Genomic DNA, 21970 nt, shown 5'->3' with positions numbered 1-21970 from the left:
CACTTACTATTGTTACATGCGATCACCAGTTGTTTTCATGTGATCTTTCTATCTAATATTCAATCTTCTGTGGTCAGCCTATTCTGCATCATCTTCTCTGTGCGTGGATATGTAAGACTTAGATATAAATTACATAACGTACAGAATGGAAACAAGGTCTTATTCTCTTCATAGAGCAATTTGTCCAATAATCAACTTCACCCAGACTCCAGGTAAAAGATCCAAGAAGTTGAAACTCCAAAAATTGTTTTTGCTTCCTAAATCTGATCAAGGAGATCTTACAACAATAACTTGCATTTACATAGCACCCTTCTCGCAGGACACTATCTCAGAGCATCATATTAATTCAACATTACAATCCACAACTCTGACCCGTAGCATTCCACCAAGTATACTTGCATAAGTTTCAATAACCAAGAAAGGAGCTTTCTTGAACACCACATATTTAGAGCACTGTCTCACATCACAAGCACCATTAGATTTACATGCTTGAATAGTCTTCTTCACAGTCTATTCATACATTACAAAACAAAGCAACCATCCAGAATTCATGTAAAACAAAGTCTGCTCTCACTTCCACTATTGGCTCTGTGCATAGCACGATACAGAATGCACCCTAACTGTACATGGACGCAGTACATAGCATGCATGAATACAACAATCTGATTTTCTTTTTNGTACATATTTCCAAATATGCACATAAATACTCAATTGTGCACAGTTAAGTAAAATATTTTTATTATGTGGAACATTGGCCCATTAAACTAATAGTGTTCATATTTTTAAAAAATATAGCTGAGAAGGAAAAGCATTCATTACAATTGTGAAGATTTTTGGCTTGTCACCACAGAAAATGTGAAGTTGGCTAGTTAGTTTAGAATGATGAATTAAGAGATATTGCTTAGGATTTTCCTATAAGATATGAAAACGTCAAAACATCACATCTAGATTCAGAAAACATCCTCCATTTGATCTCATTAATTAAGAATGCCCATCCTGCTATCTTCCAATTACAGCATCAAGCTGTTTCTTAAATGAACTGCTGTACAACGTTCAGCGCCTTAGGACATCCTCCCGACGTGAAAGGCGCTATACAAATGTAATCTTGTTGTTGTTGTTGCTGCCCCTACCTTACGTTCTAGTAATCTGTGCTGATTACTTTCTGTGTAAATAAATCATTCTTGGTATCTGGCCTGAAACTGGCCTTTATACAGTAACAGTGCTCTTGTGTACTTTTGTCCTGCTACCTTGGCGTAGCTAAATATATTGTTCTAACTTTATTTCAATATCTTGTACCTCTATGAAGTTTCCTCAGTGATACTTCTTTTCAAGCCTAAAGAACATTTCTAATCATTCCACAAAGCTCACTTCTGTTACACTGGAGATCAGCCTCACTGCTCTCTACACTTCTTCTATGGCACGGTGGCCTCTTATATCATGGTGGCCTGAACTTTACTCCAGGTGCAGTGTGAAGGGAGCGCTGGCATGTGAATTTGTCTCAAAGTGCTTTACAAAGATGGAATGGGAGGTCAAGGTATGAGTGAGATGAGGGAGGGGATAGAGGAGAGGTGGAGAGGTGGCCAAAGAAGCAGCCATGCTGGTACATTTCCCTTTGTCGTCAAACAACTGTATTTTTTAATCGCAGAAGATCCAAAGTGTCTCTAATATTTTTATTACCCATTCAATATCATGCACGTCGCCTTTGGTGATATCGACCACCAATGGAATTTCTCATTATAGTTGCACATCGGCAAAGGTGCCATGAGTTGTGTGAATTTTGACCCCAGAATTGATTGAGGTATTCAACTAAGTGATCGGTACAGTAATTGGTGAGTGAGGATATTAAGGGAGATGTTAAAAGGTGGGGAAATGGAACTAAAGAGTTTCAATAGATTTAATGACACAGCAGACTCTGGGCCAAGTAGCTGCACTTGTTCCTATAACCACAATCTCCTATATTTTATGAGCTTTCATCGGTGTCCTCCTCATTAACTAATTTATATCCTGTGGTTGATGCATGTTTATTATGTGTTGTTTAATGTCTTGGTATTGCACAGAATACAGAACCTTTTACCACAAGGTCCTAGCTGCCCAGAGCTAACAATAAATGTTGATATAAGTGACAAATTACTCACAAAATGAATAATGTGTCCTGACTTGTGTCAGATAAAGAATATTTACTGTACTTACTGTTTGCTGCAATATGGGCTGATTATAATTTACAAATGTTAAACAAGATATTAAACAAGATGGCCACTGGGGCTACTTGTTGCAATAATAGTTTTAACTGATAAGTATTTCATTTTTTGTTGAAAGCTCTCGATTTCAATTTGTCTCTTTAAACTTTCCATTCACCTGTGTTTTTTTCTTACACTGTTTTGGAGATGAACAATGAAATGTAAAATAATTATATTTCCGTATATAAGGAAAATATTATTTTATATTTCCAAAATAAATTAGTTTTTTTATAGAAATCACGAATGTCACCTAAAGAATCTTTCTAGTGTAAATGTGCTATCTTGTTGAGGATGCTTAAAACTTGAGAATAGCTTGCACACAATTTTGCCAAGTTTGTAAATAGAGATATGCTCTCGTGCCAGTGAAGCTTTTTGAGATGTCGCTATATAAATGTAAATTGTATTGTACTGATTACGTCAGTGCTAAAACTAAGAATCAATAATGTGCGTTAAAGTCACTTCATAATCATTATTATCAGAGTGCAAGCTTTGTTTGCCGTCCCTGTAATAGCTCTGGGGCGTGGAGCTGGGCACAAATTGCCACAAAAATGCTTTGATGCCTCTTTGAAAGGACATTTATATTTCCATTCCTCACTGAGTTTCTGATTATTAGAAGGTAGCTGTTGTAGGTTCTTTGAAGATATGGTATGTAATCTGTGGCCTTTCTTAGTGAGTGGTGAAGTGCTGTGTACATTGAATAGCAGGTGTTGTCAGTCCTTCACATGACCAGATTACTAAGCTTAGATGTGCTACTGTGGTGAGTTGCTGAGTCCGCTCACAGAAGATGGAGTTAATCAAACGAGAAGCTGTCTCCAAACTGCTCTTCCAGTGTCTGCTTAGACCAACATTGATCGAGGTCTGAGAACAGGTCTGGAGCTCAATTGCCTTTGATCCACGTACTAACTAAGAGGAGTTAGTGTGCAAAATTCCTTCAAATACTCAAATACTTTTAGATATTGTCAAACCACATGCATATTTTTCCCTGCAATATTCAAAGCAAGCATGAAATTATAGATTTTTTTGTGTCAATGTTTGAGAAAAATGTCATTGTTAATGTAAAGTTATATAATTTAACAATGAATGGTATTTTCTAACTTCTTGTATTGTCTGATCGCAAATATTGCTGTATTATGTATGGTACAAATAAAGACATAGAAGAGAATAAATGATTTTGCATCATCTGTTTATTTTTACAGAAGAAACTGGTAGATAAGTTAACTTGGTACCCAGTGTTTGGTTGACTGTACAAGTGCAGGTGTTAGTTCAGTAGATAAGTAATCATACACAATAGTAACCTTCCCATTGTTATCTGTTTTAATAAAGCTAAATAATTTGCCGAGAGTTTTTTCACAGCATTGAGGTGTAAAGGAAGCCTTAAAGCTGATCACTGGCAGAAAAAGTTAATTACAGATAAGTGCAAGAGACCGGAGATAGGAAGTAAACATAGGAGGCACACAAGCTCCATGGATGAGACAGAATTTGCCAAGGGAGTAGCTGGAAGTAACCCAGTGATGGTCCTTGGTTCATCACTCACCATATCCAAACAGTGTGAAGCAGCAATAAACAAGGCAAAGAGGAGGCTAAGACAACATTCCCAAATCATTGGAGTTTAGATCTGTGGACCGTGCTGTAGCTGTGTAGCTGGGCAGGCCTCACCTGGTCTACTGCACACAGTGCCAGTCTGTGCCACACAGGGAGCTGGCAAGGCAGAGGAGCGAGAGCATTGAGCCTGTTCCTCAGGGTTAGAAGGATGAACTATGAGGAATGACCAGATAAGTCCTGTAGCTCAGTGGTTAGAGCACTCGCTTTGCAAGCCAGAGACCTGAGTTCAATTCCAGGCAGAGGGCGAAACCTTGGGCAAGTTTCCTTACTCCACACAGAGCCTAATAATGATCCCTCCAAAACCAAAAACAATAATAAATTGGTCATTTTCAATCTACGACTGTTTGTGGGACATTGCTGTGCGCAATTGGCTGCCGCGTTCGCCCACAAATATACAGTCAATTCACTTTACAGTGTGTTCTGTGAAGCGCTTTGGGACGTCCTCCCGACGTGAAAAGCGCTATATCAAATGCAAGGATTATTATAAACTCGGGGTCTTCAGCTTTAAAAAGAGACATGTGGTACAATCGGAAAAGAGAAGGGAGTCATCTCCTACCCCACAGCTCCCAAATTGAAAAAGTCATTCATTTCCCAGCTGTTTGCCGGACATTGCTGTGTGCCTACTGGCTGTCCCATTTGCCTACAAAATACACAGTTACTACACATTACAGTGCAGTAACTCCTCCTGAGCACTTTGCAACGTCCTCCTGACATGAAGGCCAACGTACCAAACGCAAGGCACGTGCTTGCATTTAAGTTAATTTAATTTAATTGCACATTAATTGCCTTGCATTTGGTACATCACTGATCGGGGGAATCTGAGCTGCTGTGTGTCAGGTATGAAAAAGGGATGAAATTCACCATCTGAAAATATTGGGAGGAGGAGGGGGGGTTAAACCTCTCTGGTCGTTTTGCAAACAGGTGACTTGCGAGCCCCAGAGGATAGAGATAGATAGAGAGAAAGAGAGAGAGAGAGAGAGGAGCTGAGAGCTGGTGGTTTCTCTGAGCTCCTTTTTCCCCCCTTTCCCCCTTTTCCCTCCTTCTCTCCCGCACTGTCCTGGAAGCCTATGAGCCGTCGGGGCAGCGTCCTTCGTCTCTTAGCGACGAGGGAGAGAAAAAAAATGTTTGGAGCAGGAGACCAGGGAGGGAGGGAGGGAGGAGAGGGAGGAGGAGGAGGAGAGGAGAGGGAGGAGGAGGAGGAGAGGGAGGAGGAGGAGGAGAGGAGAGGAGAGGAGAGAAGAGGGAGGGAGGAAAGAGAGAGGAGAGGAGAGAAGAGGGAGGAGGAGGAGGAGAGGGAGGAGGGGAGGGAGGGAGGAGAGGAGAGGGAGGGAGGAGAGGAGAGGAGAGGGAGGAGGAGGAGGAGAGGGAGGGAGGAGGAGGAAGAGGGAGGAGAGGGAGGGAGGAGGAGAAAGAGAGGGAGGAGGAGGAGGAGAGAGGAGAGGGAGGGAGGGAGGGAGGAGAGGAGAGGGAGGAGGAGAGGACAACCAGAGCAGCAGCAGCCAAGCCAAGGGGAGCAGAGCAGAGCAGCCACTGAGAGAGAGAGAGAGAGAGAGACCCTGACATGTGAGTGAGCTGCACACAGCACAGACCTCTCCCACGGGAGCATTTTGGTGCAAATGGCAAATTCCAAGACTTTTTTTTTATCGCAATTGTTTTTAAAAAAAACTTGATTTTTTTTATTTATTTTTTTGCATTGCTAAAACTGGGGGTTTTGGTACAGGCTCTGTGCTCAGGGTGGGGAGAAGTGGTGGAAAAGTGTGCAAATCCTATGCACTTTGTTACACTCTAATTCCATGCTGGTTTCTTCTCTTTTTTTTGGAATTTCAACGTGTTTCCTATATTCCAGCAATCTGGATTTTTCTCATTCACAAGGGACGGATTCTTCCTAAATTATTGGTGGGGTAAACCATGCTTTGAATTATTCCCCAAATCTACTCTGATGAAATTAGAAATAATGAAAGTCTGTACAATTATTGCTCACAAAGGTAAAGGTAGCCTTTGTAAATGTGTTAGGTATTTAAAGAATACTTTCAGGTATATTTGACTCCTTTTTCTCAGTGAATGCTGGAGAAAAAATGCTGCTTTTGCTGCAACGCAAATTTTAAAATTGAAATTGTTTGATGAGTTAGGATTAGAAAATCGTCAGTGATTGTTAAGAGACAGGTAAACATTTCACTTTGAAGTTCCAATTTAAACGTTGGTTGGGCATAGCCTACTCCAAACAAAAAACAAATCTCCTTCTTTCTGCTGTCAATTTCATACTCTTATTGACTGATTTTATTGATTGATTTTACAAATTTGAAAGCGAAAGAAAAACAAGCGTTTGAAAATCATAATGATGTTACACTTTAACTTAGGAAACAAAGTGGAACCGTTAAAACATCTTAATGCTTCAAGCATCAATACTACAGTTGTGCTGTACCAACAAGTAAACAGCTTAGTAGTAGTTTAATACAATGTGATTGCATTGTTTTCAAGTGCTTGCTTGTGTCTCCTTAGCAATGCAGTGACCAGATTTAAGATATCAATGAAGGAAACTTACTGAACTCTAACACAAAACTTGGTGGCATACATATATACACATATATTGTGGAGTCCTGTAGCTCAGTGGTTAGAGCACACCCGGGTTCAATTCCAGGCAGAGCGAAACCTTGGGCAAGTTTCCTTACTCCACACGCCTAATAATAATTCCTCCAAAAAACAAAACAATAATAAATTGGTCATTTTCAATCCACGACTGTTTGTGGGACACTGCTGTGCGCAATTGGCTGCCGCGTTCGCCCACAAATATACGGTCAATTCACTTTACAGCATATTCTGTGAAGCGCTTTGAGATGTCGAGAAGACGTGAAAAGCGCTACATCAAATACAAGGATTATTATTATATACATATACATGTCAGGCTCAGTTGGTAGCTCGCTCACCTGAGTCAGATGGCTGTGAGCTTAAGCCCCTCTTTGAAGTCACATAGTCTGGCTGGCATGTTGGGGAGTGCAGTGTTGGGGATGCACTTCATTGTCCTTTGGATGAGATGTTGAACTATTTGCCTATTCAAGATCTCACAGTACTATTCGAAAAAGAGAAGGAAGTTTCTCTCGGCGTCGTAGCCAAAATGCCCCTAATAAAATTGGTCATTTCTTTCATGGCCGTGTGTGGGACTTTGCTGTGAGGAAATTTTCTGCATGTTTGCCTACAAAGTACACAGTCACTGCACTGCACAGTAAATCCTGTGAAGTGCTTTGAGATGTTCTCCTGACATGAAAGGCGGCATATCCCGTGCAAGGATCATTTATTGTTTGTTAATTGCCACAGCATGTACCTGATTACAATCCTACCTTTACAGTTTACCTCAAGATTTTCTGATGGATCAGAGCTGTTAGACTAAGTAACTAAGTGACAAGCCGTAGACAAAGTTTGAAAATGCTCCAGCAAAAGTGAAGAAGATTGGGCTGTAAGTTACCTGAAATGTCATCAGATGCACCAAAGGATAACCACCATATTTCCCAATGGGCTACACAGGCACCTCATTTATCTGCTGTTTTGGAACCTGCTGTTTGCAGCAGTCTTGACTCTAGCAGCCTTCTCACTGTGCAGGGATGGAAGGATGGTGATAATGATCTGTTGATGAAACACATTGTACCAATGGATCATTCTGTAAGCGAAGAGCATAATGGCATAACTCAGGATCCTAAACACATCCTGGTAACAGAAAATCCTGCCTTGATTCCAGGCTTGTCAAGTGGCCTCCAAAACCAGGTGGTACAGGGTGATGTTGACAAGGCAAATGGACCCTTAGACCCTTCACTCTACAATGAGCTCAACCAACAATCTGTGTTTTACAGAAACTGGTATCAGGTAAATATTTGTTATTTAAACATTTTGTCATATCAATTGTCTTAGAATACTTCTATGTCCATCATAATACTGTGTATCAAAAATATCCTGGGGTGCCAAATTGGTTGAGTGGAGTTGATTTAGGACTGTCAGTTTCTACGCCTAATTCCAGGTGGCTTACTCAATCCTTCATTCATTCAAGGTCAATAAAATGAGTATCATGTCCCAAATAATGTCCTCCTTAGGGGGAAGGTAAACAGAATCTGACAAGGCTTGAATTGAATTGAATCTGTGATACAATTGTAAAAGCTGCACAGGCCTGCAGTAATCTGATGCAGATTTGGAGGTCTCCTCAACCATGGAAGACAGTGGGTAGGGAGATTTGAGCTGGACAAAGTACTTTTCTATAACTAATGTAAGAACCTACTTATGAGTACTCAAAATTTTAATGACAATAGATAACCTGCACCTTAATAACATGTTTAACATACAGTAAACTCCTGAGAAGTCGACCAAGTAATAACTTGTCACTATCACTTGACACTGCTGTCAATATCCCAATCGCTACCCATGCAAATATTAATAAGAGACCTCACTTTACATGTCACTCTGCTTAAAATGTAACTCATCGTGTTCTAGAAATTCTTGTAAGTACTTACTTTGGATAACTTATCCTATATGATGGAGCGTTGCTTCCCGGAGGCCTCCTGCCCTATCCTGTGACTGGTGTAAGTATTCTGCGGAGGTTGGTGTGCATGCAGAGGCTTCTGGTCTATTAGAAGCCTCCTATGCTACCGCCCACCCTGTCCAGTGACAGGATAGGACGGGAAGCCAGGGCTTGGCCCTCCAATAGACCAGTGGCCTCTGCGATGCATCTAAGCATGTGCGCCCGAAATTCACTAAGAGCCTGCTCCAGTTACAGTGCCTCTTGTGGCCAAGGAGGACCTGTGCCTAACTATCCACTGCTGAGATAGCTCATCATTGAGCTCTTTTCCCTTGGAGTGACGAATTATGGTTTGTTACGGTAGTAACGAACACTAAAACAGTCTCAAACTCAGCAGAGAGAAAGAGAACAGACAGTTTAAAATTGACTACACGGAGTCGTGAATATGTACAACATCATAAAATAGGTTTGGGTGAAGACGCCCTTGAGGTCCATCTGGTATCATTCCTCCAGAACACTCACCCTACTGTCCCCACCGCCACTACTACAAACTGCTTTTTAAATGAGTCCAGTGTCTTGGTCTCTACCACCTTTCCTGGCAACCTGTTCCAAGTATTGATTATGTTCTGCACAAAGGAAAACATTCTGCTATCTGTCCTGAAATTGCCCTTCACAACTCTAAACCTATGTCCTATTTTTCTGCTGTCATGATACACCCTAAAGTATTGAAAACAACATCAACCACAACTTATATAGCACCTTTCACATTGGGAGGATGTCCCAAGGAGCCAGGATTTGGGTTTACGAAATAGAGTGGATTTATCCAGGAAGTTGGTGAAGGCAGATTGCATCAGCCAATCTGACAGGACTAGCTAGCTGTTTGTTGAAGACATTGATTGAGGGGTATGAGAAACAGAGGAACAGTTAACTTTTTATATGATTCTGCTTTATTTGGGGATTTTTCTAGAAAGGCAGCAATGGTCTTTTCCAGTCAGGTAATTTTCTGTCTTACTATTTAGAAAGCTTTTGCTCATCTGCTACATGTTATTTTGCTGTGGAATGCTTCAGATGCAGTTTGCTAAGAGTCACAGGATTGTGGGTTCAAGCCCCACGTGGGGACTTTGACTTACATGGTCTAGGCTCACATTCCAATGCAGTACTAGGGGAGCGCTGTGTTGTTGGAGGTGTCGTCCTTCTGATGATATGTTAAAGCGGGAGCGTCTGCCTGTTCAGGTGGAAGATAAAGTTCCCATAGCATGATCTGAAAAGAGAAGAAAGTTTCTCCCTGTGTCAAGACTAACAATCCTCCAGATAAAATTGATTACTTTTACTTCATAGCTGTTTATGAGACATTGTTGTGTGCAAACTGGCTGCTGTATTCGCCTACAAAATATACAGTCCCTACACTTTAAAGTAAAATCATGAGAAGAGTTGAGGAGCAAAGCACTATGAAGCAACTAAATGATTTTCAGTCTTTCATTGCAAGATTTAAATTCACAGCAGATCGATTACCATCTAAATGAGAAAGATAGATTCATGTGTCAGATTCAATTCGTCATCAGAACTGTATTCCTTCTTTTGGGTTCTTTTCTCCTTCGATTCCCTCACAAGTTACTCTGTACTGTGCCAGCAGGTACAAAGTGAGCAACAAGGCCACCTAATGAGACAGCAAATGGAGCATCTCCAACATCTGATGGATCAGCAGCAGAAACTCATGAAACTACTCAGCCTGCCCCCAGCTAGCCCAGGTACTGATGTCCTTATCACAACATCTAGCCCATTCGCTTATAAAGTGCAAAAATCAACATGGTAGCTGTTCAAATGTCACATGTGTCTGAAAAAAAGGAAAGTATCAAGTTCCATAAATTCACCAACAAGGAAAGCAAAAATCCCATGATGTTGAGGAGTATATTCGCCTGGCTGCCTCCTCCTCCTCCCCCCCCCCCCCCCCCACGCAACTGTTACCTATCACTCCCTCCCCCCATGCCTCCTTTATCATCCTCTCCTCCTACCACAGCTCCTACCACGGCCCCAACCATACACTCCATTGCCCCTATCTCTCCCTCCTTCCTTTCTCCCACTCAGCTTCTGGTCACTCAATTCCCCCTCCTCTGCCCACTGCTGTCTGACACAATCAACCAGTTCCTCTCCTCAGGATCTGTCCCACTCCCCTTCAAAACCACCGCTGTCATCACTCCTCTTAAAAAACCTACCCTCCATCCTGCCAACCTCACAAACTTCAGATCCATCTCAAACTTGCCCTTCCTGACCAAAGTTTTGGAATACTTTGTTGCAAATCATCTTCGTTCACAACTCTCTCCACTCCCTACTCGACCCCTCTAGACCAGTTTTCACTATGCACACAACGCAGAAACAACGCTCGTCAAAGTAATGAATGACGTCATCTCTCTCGTCACCAGGGCTCCCTCTGGCTCCTTGTTCTCTTGGACCACTCCACCGCATTTGACAGTCAATCACGCCATCCTCCTCCACCACCTCTCCTTCATCCACTTTAGTGGGACCGCACTTGCATGGTTCGAGTCCTACTTAACAAACTGCCAACGATACATCTCGGCAAATGTTTTTTCCTCCTACCCGGTCACCTGCGGGGTAACCAAAGGCTCCATTCTTGTCCCTCTTCTTTTTCTTATCTACGTGCTCCCTCTCAGTGTGGTGTCATCCGTAGACATGCAGTCAACTGCCACATGTATGCGGATGACACCCAAATCTACTTCTCCTCCTCCAGTTATGACTCCCTATTCACTGTTGTCCTGTCAGCTTGCTTTGACAGACATCAAGGCCTGGATTAGCGTAAATTTCCTGCATCTGAATGTTGGCAAGATGGAAGCCATGCTCTTTGGCTCCTGTCAACATCTTCTCTCCTGCGGGTCTGAACTTTTCAACATCCCAGGGCTCTCGCTCAGACTCATCGAAGCCCTGCAACTTAGGCGTCAGGTTCGATTTCCAGCTTTCCTTTCTGCCTCACATCTGTGTCCTGACAGGGACTGCTTTGTCCACCTCTGTTGCATTGCCCACCTCCTTCCATACCTCTAAACCCGCACAGAACACTCACCTGCACAAAAGTTTGTACTCCCATCACACCAATCCTCGCCATACTCCACTGGCTCCCAATTACTAAATGGATCGACTTATTTGCAAATCCCTTCATGCTCTCGCACCTCCCTACCTATCCGATCTGCTTACTCCCCACTCAACCACCCACTGCCTCCACTCGTATGGCTCCCGCCTCCTGTTTGTCCCTCACACCCTCCACTCCATCGGTGGCTGTGCCTTCATCCACTTCGCCCTGAAACCTTCAGAGCTCACTCCCTCAATCCCTCTGCTTGCCTCTCCCAGTCCCTCCCCACTTTCAAATCCCAACTAAAACCTTCCCTTTTGATCATGGTTACGGTCACCTCCACCCTTCCTCTCGCTCTGGCTCAGCATCAGATGTCGCCACTGTCAAGCTCTCCGGGACACTATCCTGCGCTATATAAATGCAAGTTGTTGTTGTTGTTGTTGAGCTCTGACTGTAAAGTAGGTGCTGTGTTTCAGAATTTCACACTATTGTCTGTGAAAAATTACAGGCATAAAAGTGTCACTTTTTTATCTTTATCAATATAGAGTCGACACAGGATTTGTTTTAATTTTTATGTCCTTATTTTTCACATATATTCAATCTCACTATCATTCCTTGGAGGTTCTGAGAATAACTGATCTAGAATTTCAGATATTGCTTAAAGTAAAAAAAGAATAATCCTCACATTTGGTATAGTGCCTTTCATGTCAGGAAGATGTCTCAAAGCATTCACAGTTGTATTCAATACAACTACAATAAAACATTAATAGGATTTCTGTAGTTGTATTGACTGAATTTTTTGTGGCTACTCTGAAGGACTAAAACTACTATGGTGTGTGGCTGAAATGCTCAGATCACAAAGACTGAAGTAATTTTATTATATGCTGCATCATTTTGGAACTCAAGAATAAAATATTTAGCACTTCAACTGGAACAAGCCAAATACTTTCTTTACAATAGTCACAACTTTTTGTTCTTCGGTTTACTAAATTCATCCACAAAATACAATTACTACATTTTACACTTGAAATCCTTTACTCCACTTCGAGATGTCCTCCCAATGTGAAAGTTTCTATATCAAATGTTAGGAATATTATTAGTATTAGAGTCCAGTAGTTGCACCTTTAATAGCATATATCTTTAATAGCATATATATGGATAGTATATATCCTGACTGAAAACCCCTTTGTTTAAGTTTCTTACAGGAGATTTTTGTTTTTCGAAACGGTCTTTATTCAATCTTTGGTGAGGCTGAAGAACACAATTTATGTATTCTTTAGCCTCACCTACATTACCTAATAAATAAAATATCTACAGGGGAACCTCATTATAATTCGGTTCAATAGCTCAGACACTGTGTTATAAGTATAACCTCCTCTCTCTCTCTCCCTCCTTTCCGCCCCATCTTTAAAATCCACCTTAAGACCTTTCTTTTTGGTCGCACATTTGGTCACCTTTCCCCAGTCTCCTTCCTCAGCTCCCCAACCCTCAGCTTGGTCTCACAGTCAGTTCTATACCAAGTGTTTTGAGACATCCTCCTGGCAGTAAATAAACCCAAACCATTGTTGAACCTCTATGTTCAAGAAGTGACATTAACAGATGCTTGTGACACTGAATGCAACCAGTTTTTAGCACAGGAAGTTGGCAAATCAGAGGTAGAAGTTGCAGATGTTACAGGGTGTGGAGTCCTGTAGCTCAGTGGTTAGAGTACTCGCCTTGCAATTCCAGGCAGGGCGAAACCTTGGACAAGTTTCCTCACTCCACACGCCTAATAATAATCCCTCCAAAAAACAAAGACAATGATAAATTGGTCATTTTCAATCCACGACTGTTTGTGGGACATTGCTGTGCGCAATTGGCTGCTGCGTTTCGCCCACAAATATACGGTCAATTCACTTCACAGTCTATTTTGTGAAGCGCTTTGAGATGTCAAGAAGATGTGAAAAGCGCTATATCAAATGCAAGAATTATTATTATTATTATAGCATAAGGTTCCAGTTGACACAGCTGACAGTAGGCGTCTAAGAGCAAGGCAGTGTTATACTGGGTGGTTTGCCCTGTATTTTAGAAATTGTATAAGGGCAGGATAGAAAGAGGTAGTTACCTATTACAGCACCACACTGGGGTAAATAATATGCTGCGTGCTTTGTATGCTTATAATGGGACAATTTGTTATATTATAAGCAAAGATTTCTAATGCAATTGAACAGTGCATTACTTGTATACTGTACTTCAGTGAAACCCACAGTTTTATTGTGCTGTTCAAGGATGAAAAAGATTTTACCAGCAGGACAACATCACTCAGAGGCTGCAGTCTGATGACTGTCGATGTCTATTTGTTGCTGATTTATCTGGGTGAGGTATTTTATTGATGTCAGCAGGCTTTAACAGAACAAGCTCCATTGTTTTTATGACATCTCATGGGGGATCTGACCCAGGAGAGACTTGCCTAGTTGGGAACGTCCCAAAAAGGGCAGAAACTATGATTACTGAATTTAGACCAAAACTGAACAACAGAAAATATATTAATGAATTTTGTTTGAGTCTATTTTCTATCTACACAGTGAAGCAACTTGTGAATTTCTGCCCGTAATGATTGGGTATTGAATATTTTTATGGGTGGAATAAAAATTGTATTCCGCAAACAACCAGAATGTTTGTCTTCCTCTTTTTTTCTGTCGCGTCCTCTCCCGCACCAAACTCCATGACCCCATCTTCCCCACTCTCGCCCGACTCCACTGACTCCCTATCCTTCAGAGGATCCAGTTCAAGATCCTGGTCCTCCCATACAAAGCCCTCCATGGCCTCACCCCACCCTACCTCTGCGACCTCCTAACCCCTTACCAACCGCCCGTTCCCTCCGCTCAGCTGGCTCCAGGCTGCTCCACATCCCCCAACCCACCCGCCCCACCATTGGCGGGAGAGCTTTCAGTCACTCTGCCCCCAACCTTTGGAGTTCCATCCCCCAGTCACTCCGCCTCGCCCCTTCCTTAGCCTCCTTCAAGTCCCGCCTCAAGACCCTCCTCTTCGGCTGTGCTGTCGGCCACCCCCCTTCCCCTCCCCTCCCTTCCCCCCCCAACCCCAGCTCGGGTCTGAAATGTTGTACTCTGTCCAGTGCCTTGGGACGTCCTCCTGACGTGAAAGGCGCTATACAAATGTAATGTTGTTGTTGTTGTTAATTACGACATTTTAAATGAATCATCACATCTACAATATGTTAACTTTAGTAACCAGAGTGTATTAAGATCATTTACCTTCAACCAATCCGGTTTAACCTTAGTGGGAGCTCAGACATTTATGGTATTTCTGTTATTCTGCATGTTTAGAGTACAATTTGAGATTTTCCAGGCTGGGCTGACCCCAGAAATGCAACTCCATTGCTATGCTACGTTAGCTATGCTGATATGAAGCACTCGGTGGACAACAGGTCAATATACTGCAATTTTCCTTGTGCCAGACACAAGATAGCTGCAGTTAGGGTGAAGAAGATAATACCTGCTTACTTGTTTGTGAATGCTGGATATGAAATTGTATAACATTCGTTGAAAAAAATCCCGATCCCAGGTACCAGCAAAAGCTGTTCCCAAATCAGCTTTATGCTTTCTGACCTTACGTCAGACTTTTTTTTAACTGCAATCAACAAGTGGCCTGGCTGCACATCATGAGCACCAATTGAGAGTTTGTTGAATTTTAGACTCTGATGTTATCTGGTGGTATCACACAAATATTCTGTGGGTGTCTGTGTGACACAATTTGTATTGCACCCATAAAAATATGCATGGCCCAATCATGCGGTGTGGAGATTCAACAGTAGAGGAAGTAAGTAAACTGCATATCATATGACCTTTTTTAAAATTAAAATCTACAGGTAACAATCACTAAATGGAAATTTTCAATTTACTCTATGTAACATTTCGGAGCGATCAAAATTTGTCAAATTCATCAATGGAAAATCTTTAATTTTGAAGCCGTTTTTCTTTAAGTTTCATTTAAGAATTACAGAAAAATAATTTCAAAGTCAAAACTGAATTTGACGATTTGCCAAATTCTGTACTCTCTGAAATGCTATGCAAATAAAGTAAATATAGACCTTGGTGGGTTTTACCCCGCACATTTGCTAAGTGCCGTTAGTGATTTAAAAAGCCCAGTTAATACACTTAAGGATTTCAGAAAAATGTTTTTTGGTCTGATACATGCAGATACCCATCCCCCTGCTTAAGAGTATCTAAACTGAGTATTCCACATGTGTTTGCCATCTACACACGAAAATCTTCCTGTGTCAGGCATGAAATATCCCCTCTCTTCCTGGAAGGATACACATTGCCGACTTACTTCCAGAGAGTATGTGTCAAGGGCAGTTTTGGAACATCACCAATGTTCATCCAAATAGCACAGGACAATACAGAAACGCTGCATGATTTTAGAAGTAAATTTCATGAATCCAATGGCGATCTTTGAGGAATTCACTAGGGTAGTAAACAGGGCTACTTAGTGTCTGCATCTCTCTCCAATAACACAGGAGGTGCTCATAGCTGTGACTCCTTGGTTTACTTGTGGACGATTTTATTTGTCTGTTTTTCATTTAAACCATTTGTGAGGTCTCAGACCCGGTCTGATTAATAGATGCAAATCTCTAATCCAACAGTGAGCCTCTGCAAAGTTGATCTGGAATGCTGCCACTTATGTCTGACATGTAGATGCAGCCAGCTATGGGGTGGCATGCCCAGGCATGTTATTTCTCATTTGATTATGTGGATAGAGAGGAGCACAAACTGAGAAATATAGTGGAAAAAATAACCTGGAAACTTACATAGATTATATTTGTTATTCTGAGCATAGCAATTTATAGAATTTAGCAAAGGCGGATTTCCATGTTTTGTTGTTTGTTTTAGATTCTCAGTTCTCTCGGAGTCGTTGAGCTCAGTTATACTGTGGTTAATAGCTGTAGGTTTGTAATGTAATGTAGTGAGCCATTGGCTGAAAACCTGTCCCAGTCACATCTCTATGGTCACCAATGGCAAACATGGCAGAGGCCAAGAAAATCTCTCTGCAAACCTAATGTGCTAATTAGATTATTTAATTGTGTTTAGAAGGGAAGGCTGCCTTTGACTTAGTCAAGAATTCTCACACATTGAGGACTGAAGAATGGCAGTGACGCAGAGCATTTGAATACCAAGGTGCTTTGTTTTGCGTTGCTGGAATCAATTTGGGGTTTTTACTTAGCATCTCCCAGCAGATTGGGTCCAGGAGATGCCAGGCACTTTGAAACGTCTCAGCATTATAGATGGACTATCGAATGGTTTATTATCTGATGTTACATATATCTCCAAACAACTCCTTGATTATCTCAGAAAATGTCCATTAAATTAATTTAATTCCAAAGACAATTGATATTTCTATGCCTTTTGTGTCGACAGGATGACTTGAAGCACTTCATGCAGCTGACTGGGATAGTGTGTGGGGGGATGGGGGGGTTTGCAGGAGGTTGAAAGTGAGGACGTGGATCTTGAATTCAATCTGTTGGGATTTGGCCAACGGAGCTGAGCGGCGATGGGGGTGATGGACTGGCAGATCCTGGTGTGGGAACGGACATGGGCTGCAGAGTTATTGATAGTATTGGCAGGAACTTTAATCATTAGTTTTTATTATGGACTGGAATAGCTTTATTAAGCAAGTATACTCTGCAATTTGCATGATGTTGTTTGTGTGATATACTTAATGACCTGCATTGTTATTTCCTACTTGCTGCAGGCTTTACATTGCCTATAGGATTCTCACATCCAGTGGCTGGTATGGCTCCAGGTTTGGTTCCAATGATCGATCCCCCTATACTTCCATTGTTTGGCCAATCTAGTAATGAAAGCCCTTCAAGAGCCCATAGCCAGGGAGCATTTAGCATTGGGCCATCACTCCTCCAAACAGCGCCATCTGTGACACAGCAGAGCTCAGTTGCATTATCTGTTGTCAGCAACCCTACAGAACCTACAGGGAATGCACATCGGTCTCCAGACACAGGTTAGTAACAGAGGTCACGTGTTAAAATAGAAGCAGATGGGGAAATATTCTTAGCTAAGTTGGTAAAGGTTCATAACAATTAGCTTTGTCAGCCTGTCCATAACGGAGGTGGAGATTTTACACCATGTGTAATTTAATAATAATAATAATAATCCTTGCATTGGAATTGGACCCAGGTGTCTTGCCTGCAAGGCGAGTGCTCTCATGTTTCATTCTCATTCTGAATGGCCACATGTTAGAAGATCAAAGAAATCCAGTCAGTGCATTAGGTTCAAAGGCTGACTTAAACATGTGTTGTCAAGGGTGGACTATAAATGATTTCTACATTGAGACGAACAACCTGTGCCATCTCGGAGGGCTTGATGTTGACACTGTTTGGCAACTTTGAAAACCAACCATTGCCTGCTTTATAGCAAATACAAATGTTTTCGCCTACAAAATATGCACTACACAAATACTGTGTGAAGCATTTTAAAACATCTGCCCAACATGGAAGGTGCTATATCAAATGTAAGGATTATTATTATTTTATATTTGAATCTCATTTGCTGCTTTACAACTTAATACATGAAATATTCAGGGTCAATATCTCCATTACTGACAATTTGTTATCTATGCTTTTAGGTAAAATAGCTCATAGATATTAACTTTGTGTCACAGGTGTTCCTGCTACAAATTCTGTGTTGGTACAGCATTTGCCAAATGAGACATCTCAGAGACAGGTCTCTGGACTTCCATCTCAGGCTGAGGATACAGAAACAAATGTAGGTAAGATAAAGGTGTTCTAACGCAATACTGAATGAGAAGGCATGTGTATCTCAGACATGGAGGTGATTCTGACTCTATTGTTGTTCGTAAAAAATATAGGGAAAAAATCAAAATAATGTAGCCTCTGATTATATGTAGATGTGAGTGTGTCATACAGAACATGTAGGAAGAGGGTAACAACAACAACAATAATAACAACTTTGGATTTATATAGTGCCCTCCACGTCGGACGGCGTCTCAGAGCACTTCACAGTAACGGATCCCGGGGCCGAGCCAGGGGGAGGGGGAGGAAGGTGACCAAAGGCGCGGTCAAAAAGAAAGGTCTTCAGCAGAGACCTGAAAATAGAAAGGGAGGGAGCGTGGTGAAGGGAGTGAGGAAGGGAATTCCAGAGTCTCAGGGCATAGTGGCTGAAGGCACGGCCGCCGAGAGTGGAGCGGAGGACTCGGGGGACGAGGAGGAGACCAGACCCGGAGGAACGAAGGCAACAGGTACTGTTTTGAGGAGAGAGGAGGTCAGAGAGGTAGGGGAGTGCAGAGGAGTGGAGGGATTTGAATACAAGGATGAGGATCTTGAAGTCGATCTTCTCTGGGATAGGCAGCCAATGCAGTCTGGCAAGGACTGGGGTGATCGGGGAGCAGAGTTTGGTGCAGATGAGAATGCGGGCGGCAGAGTTTTGAATGATCTGGATTTTATGGATGTAGTGGATGAGAGACCGGCAAAGAGGACATTAGAACTCCACCCGAGAGGAGACAAAAGCATGGACCAGGGTTTCAGCGTTTTTCAGAGAGAGGTATTGGTGGAGACGGGCGATGCGTCGGAGAAGGAACAAGGCGGTGCTGGTGATGGACCGGATGTGGGGGAGTAAGGATAATTGGGGGTCGAACCTGACGCCTAGGTTGCGTACGGGTTCGGAGAGTTTTAGGGGGAAGTCGGGTAGGCGGAGGAGGTGAGAGCCGTGAGACATTGACGAGTGCCAAAGAGTATGGCGTTTGTCTTGTCAACGGTCAGCTGAAGGAAATTTGTGCTCATCCAGCCCTTGAGATCTGACAGGCAGGCTGACAGAACATCAGGGGACTGGGGGTCGCAAAGAGAGGTGGCAAATTGAGTTAGGTGTCATCCGCGTACATGTGGAAATTTACTCCATGTCTGCAGATGACATACCCAAAAGGGAGCATGTAGATCAGAAAGAGGAGGGGGCCAAGGATGGATCTTGGGGTACCTCGCAGGTAACCGGGTGAGAGCAGAAGGAGAAGCCGTTTGTGCAGATGTACTGCTGCCGGTTTGTGAGGTAGGACTCAAACCAGGTGAGTGCGGTCCCACTGAGGTGGATGACTGAGGAAAGGGGGTGGAGGAGGATGACGTGATCGACTGTGTTGAATGCCGCGGAGAGGTCCAGGAGGACAAGGAAGCAGAGGGAGCCCTGGTCACAGATAGAGTATCCCCCAAGTAGAGGGGACTTGGAAAATAAGATTATACACAAGGAAGGGAAAGAGATTACAAAACCAAGCAAGTACTGGAAAGGCACATAGAAGCAGATCAAAACATAACATCCTAGGGTGTTAGTTGATTCATGGCTAATAAACAGGCAAGGCTGTGCTACGTTGTTAGAACAGATTTATAGGAATTGACAGCTGGAATGGGTTCTGGGAAGGAAGCTGAGGCCAGGACACAGGGCTTATGAAAGAAACAGCTTAATGCTGCAACAGGAATACTTAGGGTAGTATTCTGCGATCAAATTACATGAAACAGGCCAAAGGCCCTTCTTTATCTGAATCTGTCTCATGATCTTGTCAAAGGAGATATCTCTAAACTTTAAAAGATCTGGAATTGTTGTCAGCATGTTATATTTCAGGAGTGTTGCAAATTAATCCCAAAAACCATTGAAATAATGTGGGTTTGCCCTGGAATAACTCTTTTCGTCCTGGCAACAATCCCCAAAATAACATTGGTCATTAGTTTCATGGCTGTTTGTGGATATTGATGTGCGCAGTTGGGCTGCACTGTTCATCTACAAAACAGTCACTCCACTTCACGGTAAAAGTCTTGTGAAGCACTTTGAGATGTCCTCCTGAACATGAAAGCCACTATACCAAATGCAAGCAGTATTATTATTATTATTATTACCATTTCTGTAGATGACAGCATCCCAGAGGATGAAAGCTGTCCTGGGAATCTTCCTCCAATTAAAGAGAATTGTGAGCAACCCACGGAGCAGAGCATTGTATCTCCTTTTGGAATTGAGAGAAATCCCAAAAGAACAGGGGGTCCAGAAGAAAGGTAAGAATAATAGAAATGACAGAACAAAACAACAAGAAAAACAAATTACATTTATTGCTGTGCGCAATTGGCTGCCGCGTTCGCCCACAAATATACAGTCAATTCACTTTACAGTGTGTTCTGTGAAGCGCTTTGGGACGTCCTCCCGACGTGAAAAGCGCTACATCAAATGCGAGGATTATTATTATTATATAGCACCTTTCACGTCAGGAGGACATCCGAAAGCACTGAACAATCAATGGTTTGCACCTGAGCTGGGGGTTGGATACAAGAGGGGTGAGGGCGGGTGGAGCGGGGGTGGGAAGATGACCAAAAGCACGGTCAAAAAGCAAGGTCATGAGATGGACTTTGATGAAGGCCAGGGAAGGCGTGAAGTGAAGGGATTCAGGGAGGGAGTTCCAGACAGTGGGGGCAAAAAGGCTGGGAGCCTGACCACCGATGGTGGGATGAGTAGGACGGAGGACATGAAGCAAGCCTGCAGAGCGGAAGGAAAGGGCAGTTTGGTAAGATTAGAAGGTCACAAAGGTAGGCTAGGGCAAGAACGTGGAGGGCTTTAAAAGTCAGGACAAAGATTTTGATCTCGATCCTTTGAGGGAATTTTGCAGAATTTTGAATAGTTTGAAGTCTGTGGAGGAAAGAGTGGTGAAGTCCAGTGAGCAGGGAGTTAGCATAGTGAAGCCTGGAAGTGATAAAGGCTAAGGCGATAAAGTGATAAGGTTCTCGGCAGCCTGAGGAGATGGGCAATGTTGCAAGGAAGGGAAAGCTAATCAAGTCAAGGCACGAACACGAGGCTTGAAGGACAACTGAGTCGAACAGAACACCAAGCCGTACTGGCTTAGTGAGGTGAAGAGTGAATCCATGTATACTGATGCTGTCAGCGCCAGTAGTAAAAAAGGTGCTGAACGAAGCAAAGCAGGAGCTGAGAACCTTTTCATCTTAAATTCAGTATTCTACCTACTAAGCCACTCGAGACGTTTGGTCTCAGCTTTTCACGCCTAGGTTCACGCAGCATTATTAACATTAACCCTCTCGAACTCCGTAAGAAATTAACAATACAAATTCTGAATTTTGGAGCAATTTAGAACACACTGAAATAAATAATAATAATAATAATAATAATCCTTGCATTTGATATAGCGCTTTTCACGTCGGGAGGACATCCCAAAGCGCTTCACAGAACACACTGTAAAGTGAATTGACTGTATATTTGTGGGCGAACGCGGCAGCCAATTGCGCACAGCAATGTCCCACAAACAGTCGTAGATTGAAAATGACTCATTTAATTATTGTTTTTTTTTTGAGGGATTATTATAAAACATCTTAACCCTTAATTAATGTTCTTTCTTTTAGACCAATCAGGCCTGGAATTAGCGTGAGACAAAAAACCTTTGAAGATTTTGTGGAAGAACAACTTAAAGTGGATTCAGAATCTGTTAAACAAGATTCACAGGTATAGATAGAAGATATCATGGCTTGGTCAACAAATATTGCCA

General features: G+C 42.4%; 1 protein-coding gene across 1 annotated transcript in view; it reads left to right on the top strand.

The window, feature by feature from the left end:
• Positions 1-7481: 7481 nt before the first annotated feature.
• The window catches only part of si:ch211-140l13.3 (centromere protein J), a 37072-nt gene continuing 22583 nt past the window's right edge, over positions 7482-21970 (top strand). The window contains 5 exon segments of the mRNA XM_007894518.2: positions 7482-7694; positions 9971-10085; positions 18092-18199; positions 20336-20477; positions 21828-21927. Coding sequence (XP_007892709.2) covers positions 7482-7694; positions 9971-10085; positions 18092-18199; positions 20336-20477; positions 21828-21927 — 678 coding nt within the window.

This window comes from Callorhinchus milii, unplaced genomic scaffold (genome assembly GCF_018977255.1).
Source record: "Callorhinchus milii isolate IMCB2004 unplaced genomic scaffold, IMCB_Cmil_1.0 Scaffold3, whole genome shotgun sequence".
Classification (NCBI taxonomy): Eukaryota; Metazoa; Chordata; class Chondrichthyes; order Chimaeriformes; family Callorhinchidae; genus Callorhinchus; species Callorhinchus milii.
Note: the sequence above shows the minus strand (reverse complement) of the source record. Positions and strands in the feature narration are given on the sequence as shown.